We start from the raw sequence: 10,841 nt of genomic DNA, 5'->3' as shown, positions 1-10,841 counted from the left end.
TTATTGTTTTCGTTAAGAAGCGGAACAGCATTACAGAGAATTTGGAAATCAGAGAAACAAAGACAAAGACCAAGATTGGCCCCAGCTGCCTCCTGCCTTGCTCCCAGCCTCCCTCTGGGTGTGGCTCCCTGAAGCTTTCTTTTTCTGACGCAGGTTTTTATTTTTGCCTCCTTTGTAATCATAGTGTCCGGACAGTTTTGGGTCCTGCTCTCTCGTGTTTGCTTTGTGAGGAGCTAGTTCCCATGTGGCCATGGGGTCTGGGCAAAGTCTCTTCTTTTTAAAGACAGGTTCTCACTCTGTCAGCCAGGCTTGAGTGCAGTGGTTTGATCATGGCTCACTGCAGCCTCAAACTCCTGGGCTTAAGCGATTCTCCTGCCTCAGCCTCCCAAAGTGCTGGGATTACAGGCATGAACCATGCCCAGCCCAGCCAAGCCAAATCTCACTTTTTAATGTCTGTGTGTTGGGCTGGGGCGGGAGGTGGGGGGTGGCCATAAGTTGCTTTACTGAACCCCTCTGCCTTGCAGTGGGTGAGTCTCGTGACATTCCTTCTGGGCTGCCTGTCCTCTTTGTGTCCATTTGTCTAGGTCTGAAAGTCTCCAGGTGGCAGGGCCTGGCACCTGATGTACCCCTTCCTCAGTACCCCCTCCCTCAGTTCCCCTCTGTGGAATTTGCTGGGCTGGCCTCAGAGACACCCTTCTGGGACAGGGTGATAAACAGACCCAGTTTCAAGTTCAGACTCAGCTCTCTGACCTAAGGCAACTTGCTTAACCTCTCTGGACCTCAGTTTCCTCATCTGTACAATAGGTCTATTGTGAGAGTAAAATAATGGCTGTAAAATATCCTGACACAGTCCCCAGTCCATTGGAAGTGGCCACCTTGGGCTAGAGGCTGGCAGAAATGAATGAGCACCAACCCTACTTGTGAAGAGCTTGAAGTCTGGTGGGGAGGACACCCGGGAAAATATAACTGCCCTGGAGTGCAGTTGGCCCTGTAGTGCTGGGTCAGTGCTGGGCATCCTAACTCCATCACTTACTAGCTGTGTGATTTGGGGCAAGTTGATCGATGTCTCTGTGCTGCACTTTCTTCTGTTAATTGTGCATCTCACAGACTCATTGGGAAGATTCAGTGACATGAATCATGACATATTCAACACATAGATGTTGAAATCAATGGTAGCTGGCACTTTATTACTATTATTATTGTTATTATTGTTATTGTTATTCCCATATACAAGGTGCTGTTGGGAACACAGAGGAAGTGACTGGCTGGGGGTTCAGGGAAAGCTCCGTAGAAGAGGGAACACTTGAGCTGGGTCTTGAAGGATGAGTAGAAGTTCACCAAGTGGGAAAGGACACTCTAGGTAAGGAGCCTGTGATTCCAGGTTGCACTCTGTCAATGAGGGTTTGTTCTTTGGGGGATTAAAGCATTGTGTTCGTCCCGCCTTCCCTGAGTGCCCCTACTGCCCCGCTCTGGGTCTGCCCTGGGGGAGGTGTGTGCTTACCCTCCTGTAGCGGCCTCCTGTGTCGTGGTGGCTGTGGGTTCCTCCTCACGGCAGCTGCTGGGTCCCCGTCAGTCCATGTTTGGGGCCACAGGTCTGTATCTGTCATGTGTGTCGGTTTGGTGCTGTCTGTCCGCATGTTCCTATGGCTGTGTTTGTCAGCATTGGTATACAGTGGGCCCCCTGGGCTCCACTGTGGGGGGCACTTTGCATGCTTCCTTGGCCTCCAGCTCCAGGCCTCTTAGGCCGCCCTCCTCCCTGGCCCAGGCGCAGCCCCTGCCTCTCTGCTCTGCTCCCCAGGGGCTTCCCGCTGCCTTTTCTCCTGGCCTTTCTAGTCCCCTCTGCACTGGGCACTCAGAGGGGCCTTTCTCAACCACAGATTCTGTCCCATCACCTACTGCTTCAAGTCTAGCCTTCAGGCCTAGGAATCAGGGAGCAGCCTTTTAGGTCTGGCCCCAGCTGCTGGTTCCAGCCTCATCTCCCACCTGCCAGGCAACACTGAACACTTGTGGCTCCCCTCACACACTGTTGGGCTCTTCACCGGGGGGCCTTTGCTCAAGCTGTTGCTTCTGCTGGGAATGCTCCCACCCCTCCTCTGCCTAGCTAACTCCCACTCATCCTTTAAGACCCAAGGCAGGCATCACCTCCCCTGGGAAGTCCTCCCTGATCCTCTCCAGGCTGGGTCGGGTCCCTGGCTCTGGGCTGCTAATCCCTTCCATGGGGGGTAGGAGCAAGTGCCTTGCCCAAGATCACACAGCTGGTGAGTTGGAGTCAAGATTGGAACCCGGGTATGTTGGGCTGCAAACAGAGCGGGCTGTTCCACAGTCCTGGTGAGGCAACAGTGGCTGGGACTGCTGGAGAAGAGTGGGTGGGCTTGAGAGAGATTTTGGAACTGGAATCCTGAGGACATGGCTGAGATGGGTCTGAGGTGGGTGGGGAGGGAGGGCAGGTGTGGTAGATCACTGTGTGTCTGCAGGAACATCTGGGCAGGTGTGCGGTAGATCACTGTGTGTCTGCAGGAGCATCTGGGCAGGTGTGTGGTAGATCACTGTGTGTCTGCAGGAGCATCTGGGCAGGTGTGCGGTAGATCACTGTGTGTCTGCAGGAGCATCTGGGCAGGTGTGTGGTAGATCACTGTGTGTCTGCAGGAGCATCTGGGCAGGTGTGCGGTAGATCACTGTGTGTCTGCAGGAACATCTGGGCAGGTGTGTGGTAGATCACTGTGTGTCTGCAGGAGCATCTGGGCGGATGGGGATGTCCCACTGTGAGCTGGGGATGACCAGACCAGGTGCATGGCATAGGGAAAGACCAAGTCCAGCTCAGGCCTGCAGAGTCTGAGCAGCCCAGGAGTTGGCCAAAGGGACTGTCAGGGAGAGACCTGGCTGGAGGGGGGGTCTTCGGGCTTGGCTGGTCTTTAGATTTTAAAATGGTCGGGCCACCCAGGAACTGAGGCTGGTGGGAGAGAGGGGGCTCCCACTCTATCCTGAGGAGCTGAATTGGTGGGGAAGAGAGGCTAGGGGCTATAAAGGAGGCTGAGAAAGTGAGGAACCAGGTGTCATGGCACACAGGCCTTCTCCGAGGGGCCAGGTGGCAGGGAGGCCATGGAGGACAGGACTGGAAGGTGGCCCATAAGCTTTGACCTCAGGGCGGCCGCTGTGCTGTGTAGGTGGTCTCATAGGTCGGAGTTCTTTGCAGAAGCTTGTGGGCCACTTTTCTGCTTCCTCCACTTAGCTTGGGACTCGGGGAGGGCCAAGTTCTTTCCAGTTGGCTAAGGCTCCTCAGCACTGGTCCCAGTTTGGCTCAGAGGATTTGTCCAGTATGAATGGATGGACAGATTGATAGATGGGCTAGCTGCCATCAGCAGGCCGTATTTTGGAAGGGGTGTTTCATTCATCTGCCCATCTGCTGTTTTTCACCTTTTAGAATAAGAGAAACAAAATGACATTTGCTCCCCTGCAAGGATCAGCCCCGTGTCTTGGGGCTGACAGTAGAGAGTCTTGGCTTTTGTCGTGCTTGAGGCCTGGCCACCAGCGTGTTTCCTCTGCCCATTCTAGCATGCACACTCAACCCCCGGGTGGCTGCTCTGTCTCCACCCCCAGGCCTCACCAGGTCCTCAGATAGTCCCCTCTGCGTCACTGCTCCCCTGGCCCAGCATGCTTCCTGCCGCCTTCTCACCACCAGCATTCCAACCCAACATCTTAGCATGGCATTCAGTGCCCTGCGTCTCCCCACCTCTCTGCTCTGCAGCTCTCTTTGGCGTCCGTGGGTGCTGTTCACTGTCCCAAGCCTGCCTTGTGCTTTCACATCTCGATGCCTTTGCTCAAGCTGTGACCTCTTCCAAGAATGTCCTTCTGCCTTGTCCCTCTGTCCTGAACACACATCTGACCATGTCTCTTTCTGGCTTCAAGCCCCTCCCTTACGCAAGATCTGAATGGCTTGGCCTGGCCCTGGCTACCTTCCTCCCTCACCTCTCACCAGGGCCCACCCTCTTGTCCAGGTCCCAGGGCTGCATAGGGGATACCCACCTCACAGGCATGTTGGGAGTCTCACATGAGATGCAATGTGTGTGACACGCAGTAAGAGCTCAGGAAATGTTTGGCCCCTGCCCTGCCTTCCCTGTGCCTATCACACAGTAGGTGGACACCAGGACTAGGGTCGCTGACTGAATCACTACTTAGAACCAGCCAGAAAATGATGCAGAGAAATCAGGCAGAGGTGGTGTGGATCAGATTAAGTGATCTGGGGCCCAACTAGGGTGAGGGGTGGCCCCTGCCTGACCAGGGGTCTGATAAGTGGCAGAGAGGATGTTCCAGCTCTGGGACCCTGGGCAAGGCCCCCTCTTCCCATGGCCCCCTGACCAGTGTAGTGGCTCTGAACTTGGCACTGAACTGAACTGAAGAGGAGGAAAAGACGGATCTCCCAGAACTGTCTGAGAAGCAGCGAGGTGCAGTGGGCAGAGTCCTGGGCCAGGGCCGGAGTGAGGCAAGGTAGCCTGTTTCACCCCATTTTACAGAGGAGGAAACTTGAGGCTTAGAGAGCTAGCATCCAGCATCACAGCACCGTGCTGCTTCCTGTTTCTCATGCATGTGGCCTGAGCAAGGTGCCTCCCTCCTGGTGCCCTCGTTTCTTCCTCTGTGAAATGAGGGTGAAAATTCTTCCTTGCTTGCCATCCTCCGGAGGTTCTAATGAGAATGCTGGTGGGCACAGAAGAGCTTTGTAAACTGTGAGCAGTGCTAGATAATTGTATGGGATTGTCTTTAAAATCATTCTGATTATTATTACTTCATTTATTCATTTCATTATGCAACTCACATTATGGATAACTTTTGGACCTGGGTGCTGGGGATGCCCAGATGAACAAGACAGGTGTATCCAATGTCCATGCTCCCTGCCCCTAGCCATGGAGCCTCTTTACCCTGGCTTTACATCTCAGTCGCCTCCACATTTCTCCCTGTGGACAACAGCAGGGTTGGGACAGGTCCTGAGACTGCTGTGTGAGCAGGTGCTCACCTGTGGGGTCGCAGCCATGTCATCCTGAGGTAGGGCTTGTTCACAAGCCTGTGGTCAGGATGCTTTGTCGTTCCCCTGAATAGGTAAGGGACTGATGAACTAGACTTTGGAGTCAGGCAGATTAGAGTGGGAATCTCAGCTCTCTGCTTACTTGCTGTGTGACCTTGAATAAGTCACCCCACCTCTCTGAATTCAGTTTCCTGAGTTGTAAAATGGGAATGATAAGAGTACCTACCTGCCTTTCAGTGTCATTGTGCCTGGCACAAGAGAGGCACTTGGTAACTTGCAGCCTTCTCGCTGTAATTATTGTTTTGAGTTTGTTCTGGGAAAGGAGAAGTCCCAGGGGTCTGGAACATTCAGGGAGAACTCCAGGCAGGAAGTACTTCTTGTGTTGGGCTGTAAGGGATGGGTGGGCAGAGGGAAGGGCATCTTGGTGCCTGTAGGTGGAGGAGCAGGAGGGCTGATGGAGGGCAGGAGCTGCCCCAGCCGCCTCAGGAGGGTGCTCCGACCCAAACTGGCCCTCAGGCTGGGAGTGAGGGGTAAGGACGTTTGCTTATAGATATTGAGCCATTTGCATATGGGCATTTGCTCTACCAAAGACTAGGGTTTGCAAAGCAAATTCCCCAGAGGAACCAGCTTGAGCAAATCTGATTTCTAGTTTTGACTGTGGCACCTTCGCCTTGTGGCCTTGGACAGGTTTCCTCCTTCCCTTCTCTCTGAGCCTCAGTTTCTTCACTGATAAAATGGTATAATAATACCTCTTGTGCCTACTTTCAAGTAAAGATCACAAGAGATAATTCATCTAAAATTTCTCTCTTGAAATATTGAGATTAGATCGTGTCCTTATCGAGGGTTTTCTCCCGAAACCTTATAGCTACCATTCCAATAGGGGCTTTTCAAGCTCATAGGACGAGGAAAAGAGGTTGAAAGTGCTTCATTTTGGTCTTTCCTGTCAAAATAAACAATTTCATTTAAGCAACAATACCAGTTAGGCAAGTGATTTCCATAAGAGAGAGACAAGAGAAACTTGACAGGGAGCAAGACTTAATGGAAACCCTCTGTGAGGCATGGTCCCTGTAAGTCACTTCTTGACTTACTCTAGGGTCGCAGGAAGACAAACCTTCTGGAAGACTGAGATAGCCCTGAAGGCCCATCCTTCATACTGCCCTGGTTGAAAAGGCCTTCTAACCGCACAGGCCTGCCATGGAACTTGCCAGAGGTGAGGGCCACCAGTCTGTCACACACTTTTACCAAAGAGCCCCAGACTGCCCTAGCTTCAGGCCTCTTCGGCCCCTCCGTAACCACAGCATTCTCATCCACATCGTTGTAGGCCAGGTGTTGCACGTGGCATTGAACAACCACACATGGCCTGTTTCTTGAAGATAACTTTCCAGAAGTACAATTTCTTGAGTCAAAAGGCAATAATCATTTGGGTCACTGTAAATTGTCCTGCCAAACTGCCCCTCAGAAAGGCGATATCTGGTGACCCCATGTTGCCCCCTGATTTTGAGAAGGATATCTGGACTCAAGGAGACAGGGGGCAGAAGGGCAGGGATCAGGGATGGGCATTTACAAATTTGCTCCAGTCCTCCCCAGTTTGTCTCTGGACTCGGGGGCCCTTCCGTGTGGAACGCATGGGGTTGGCACAGCAGCCTGGGGCCCTCCTGGGGGTGGAGATTGGTTGGCCAGCACTGGGGTGACAGGGGTGGGAGCTGGTTGAGAGTACTCCAGTCTGGATGTGACCTTTGCTCTGTGGGGCCCACTAAGTGGGGGCGTGTCACTCAATTCCAGGTTTTTCAGCCTGGAGATGTGACTCCCTAGGCCTGGTGGGAGGCCTGCTGTGCTGTGAGGCTGGGGGACCCATGGGGACATGGATCGCAGACACTGGCCCCGACTTGAGTGGGCGCAGCTGAGGAGTGCTCGCCCCAGGCCTCGGGGAGGGCTCTCTTCCCGGTGACAGTCGCTCTCTTCCCGCAGGATGGCCGAGCCTCGATTTAACAACCCCTACTTCTGGCCCCCTCCTCCCACCATGCCCAGCCAGGTAAGACTGACGTCGCCCCTCCGGATGCCCTACCCTCCTTGGAGCTGCTTCGCTTCGCCCTGGGTTTTGGCTGTGCCTTGTGGGGCGAGGGGTGAGAAGCGAGGGGCGCGGGTGGACCAGCGGGCCTGGGGTAGGCGCGGGACGCGGTCCAGACCTCCTCAGCCCGTCGTCTTACGCCCGCAGCTGGACAACCTGGTCCTGATTAACAAGATCAAGGAGCAGCTGATGGCCGAGAAGATCAGGCCGCCTCACCTGCCGCCCACGTCGGCCTCCTCGCAGCAGCCGCTGCTAGTGCCGCCGGCGCCCGCGGAGAGCAGCCAGGCCGTCATGTCGCTGCCCAAGCTGCAGCAGGTGCCGGGGCTGCATCCGCAGGCGGTGCCGCAGCCCGACGTGGCGCTGCACGCGCGGCCGGCCACCAGCACCGTCACAGGTAGGCGTGCGGGCGGGGCCGGCGAGTGGGCGGGGCCGGGGAGGACTGGGTGGGAGGGGGCGGGCGTAGAGGGGACTTGGTGAGGATGGGACCCTGCTAGGTGAGAGCAGGGCGGGCAGGGCCTAGGGGTAGGGCGCAAAGCTTGGGGTGGCGGGGATGGCCCCGACGAGCCACGGCACCGGAGTTCCAACGACCCTGTACTGGAAGGACCCTTCTTCCCGCAGTGGACACGACAGGAGCAGGTCACAGTCCCATGGGGCTCACCAGGAAAGTTAGGTTCCCAATATAGAACTTTGGAAAGCCTGAGATTCTTTGGGAACCCAGAGAACGACCAGATTTGGGGGGTAAGAGCCGACACGCAAGGAAAGGTTGGCAACAAACCAGGGAAATGGGACAGGAAGAGGGAACCGCACTTGGCAGAGGGAGTATGTGTGTAGGAAGCAAGAGAAGGACAGACCGTCTGGGGTGGGAAGGCCTAGAAGATGGTGATGATGATGGTGATGGTGGCAACTAGCTGCAGTGGAGCGCCCGTCTGTTCACCGGTGTTCATTTTACTCCCGGCAGCCTGTGAGTTGTGTGCTGTTGGTATTAGGTGGAACACCGGACCGTTTTGACTTAGAAAAACAGCAGTTTCATGCAGTTCACCGTAATGTCTCTATTCAACAGATGAGGAAACTGAGGCAGAGAAAGGTAAAGCCACGTGCAACCACGGTTTACAGGTAGTAAGAAGCAGAGGCCAGCAGTGTGGCTCCAGAGCCTGTGTTTTCACTCTGTTTTGATACTCAGTTCTGCTGAGGCTTCAAGGAAGCAGGGACCAGATTAAGAAGGGCCCTGTAGGCCACAAAGCAGTTTGGACTTGACCCTTGGGCAGTGGGGAACCACTGAAGGTTTTTAAGTAGGGGAGGAAACACTCAGATATGGGTTGAGAAAACCCAGTCTGGCTGCTAGGTGGAGACAAGGTTGTCAGGGGGTAAGCATGGAAGCAGGGAGATCTTCAGGAGTGTGGTGACCCGGGCAACACGGTGGTAGTGGGAATAGAGAGAAGTGGACAGATCTGAGATACATTGTGGGAGACAAGAGGACAGGATGTAGGAGTGTGAGGGGAGGCAGGAGGTGAGGGAGACTCCCGGGCCACTGCCCTTGTGATGAAATCCCTGGAGAAGGAACAGGGTTGGGGAAGGATGTGAGCTAAATCTTGGATAGGTTGAGGCTGGGGTGCCAGGGGGACATCCTGGGGTAATGTCAAGGGGCTGGAGCCACCGGAGGCCCTCCTTGGAGCCTGGTGAATAGGCTTTCTTGGGAGATCACAGTGGCTGGGCCTTTGTTCCTCCCCTGTCACCTCTGCTGCCAGCCGGGTGATTCTGCCTCTTTCCTTCTCTCCTGCCTTTTCCCAGAGTCACCCAAGAATTACAGGGCCTGGTAAACCTATCCAGGCCCCAGCCGCACTCTGCATATCCCCTGTTACTATGATTTTATTAAATTTGTTTTTTCCATTATAAAAGTAATATTAAAAAAGTAATATAAGCATATTAAGGGACATTTGGAAAAAAGAGAAACCAGCAACAAAAAAATCATTCATAATCCCCAGCTCCCAACCCAGCAGCTCAGAGAGGCTCTTGGTCCATTTCCTTCCTTTGCCATATTTTTTGTTTTTCAATATTCGTGTGTGTTTTGCTGAGCTTGTGGTAGGGCTGTACCCATGGTTTTAACTTGCTTTTCCTACTCACCATTCTGTCATAAACATACTTGTTCCACTTTTTATTATAAAGGTAATACATAGTCATTATAGAAAATTTGGAAATTGCCGATAAGCTGAAAGGAGAAAAAATAGCCTTAATCCTACTATTGTGAGAATTTTCATGTTTATAATTTATTTTGTCCTTTAATCACAGATGTTAAAAATGGATAAATTCACTAGGTAAAAGATTCAAATAATATAGAATCAGATAGACAAAGTAGGAAAATCTCCTTTACCAAAAAATTCTTCTCTTTCCCTAGAGAGAACCACAATTAGCAGTTTGATGTGTCTCTTCTCAGATCTATTCCTGTGCGTTTACATATGCACATATATCTTGTCCAAACTACGTATGTAGTTTGAGTGTGTGTTCTTTAAAATAGATGACCTCATATGTCTGTGATTGGCTTTTTTCACCTGACAGCACATTTCGACCTTCTCTCTCTGTCACTGCATCACATCGATCTTGTTTTAGTGGCTGTGCAGTTCTCCCTAATGAGAGTGGACCACAGCTCTTTACAAAGCTCATGCTGAGGACAAACAGGTTGTGTTCAATTTTGTCTGATCACAATTTTGTATGGACTTGTACACACATCTTTATGCTCATGTGGGAATATTTCTTTATTGTAAATTTCTAGAAGTAGAATTACTCTGCCAAAAGTTATGTACATTAAAATTTGTTTAAATTAATTATCATTATTTTTTTAAAAGATAGGGTCCTTGTTCTGTTACTCAGGCTGGAGTGCAGTGGCATGATCATGGCTCACTGAAGCCTTGACCTCAGAGGCTCAAGTGATCCTCCCACTCCAGCCTCCCTAGTAGCTGGGACTACAGGCACACGCCACCACACCCAGCTAATTTTTATAATTTTTGTAGAGATAGGGTTTTGCCACGTTGCCCAGGCTGGTCTTCAACTTCTGGGCTCAAGCAATCCTCCTACCTCAGCCTCTTAAAGTGCTGGGATTACAAGTGTGAGCCACCGTGCTTGGCCATGTTTAAATTTTAATGACTGTTGCCAGACTACCCTTCATTAAGGCTTTGCAAATGTATGCTTCCACCACCAGTGTATGATACAAAACATTCTGCTGCTGACTTGACATTATCTTTTTCAGTGCACAAATTTTTAGCTTTTTTTTTAAAGAAAAAAAAAACGTAGTTAGAACCACACAATAGATACCATTTTATCTTTTTGTCTGCTTCAGTTGATATTATAAATGTTTCTAGTCCTCTCATTTTTAAAAGAATAACTTCTACTACAGAAGTTTTTAAAACTCTCATTGTCGAATCAAATACAGTTAAGCTTCTTTTTTAAAAAAAAATTACTCCATAGGCCGGGCGCGGTGGCTCAAGCCTATAATCCCAGCACTTTGGGAGGCCGAGACAGGCGGATCACGAGGTCAGGAGATCGAGACCATCCTGGCTAACATGGTGAAACTCCGTCTCTACTAAAAAATGCAAAAAAAAAAAAAAAAACTAGCCGGGCGAGGTGGCAGGCGCCTGTAGTCCCAGCTTACTCGGGAGGCTGAGGCGGGAGAATGGCGTAAACCCAGGAGGCGGAGCTTGCAGTGAGCTGAGCTCCGGCCACTACACTCCAGCCTGGGCGACAGAGCAAGACTCCATCTCAAAA

General features: G+C 52.0%; 1 protein-coding gene across 3 annotated transcripts in view; it reads left to right on the top strand.

Moving 5' to 3' along the window:
* Window positions 1–347: 347 nt before the first annotated feature.
* Window positions 348–10,841, top strand: part of ZNF362 (zinc finger protein 362) — a 29,180-nt gene continuing 18,686 nt past the window's right edge. Inside the window, exons 1-3 of one of the 3 annotated variants that reach the window (XM_023232249.2) lie at window positions 348–1,360; window positions 6,986–7,049; window positions 7,233–7,479. In XM_023232249.2, coding sequence (XP_023088017.1) covers window positions 1,323–1,360; window positions 6,986–7,049; window positions 7,233–7,479 — 349 coding nt within the window. In that variant the 5' untranslated portion in view covers window positions 348–1,322. Of the gene's footprint in view, window positions 1,361–5,440; window positions 7,050–7,232; window positions 7,480–10,841 lie in introns of those variants that run through there. The other 2 variants (XM_023232250.3, XM_023232251.1) reach the window with 2 other exon arrangements.

This window comes from Piliocolobus tephrosceles, chromosome 1 (genome assembly GCF_002776525.5).
Source record: "Piliocolobus tephrosceles isolate RC106 chromosome 1, ASM277652v3, whole genome shotgun sequence".
Lineage (NCBI taxonomy): Eukaryota > Metazoa > Chordata > Mammalia > Primates > Cercopithecidae > Piliocolobus > Piliocolobus tephrosceles.
This window is presented reverse-complemented; position numbering and strand designations above follow the sequence as displayed.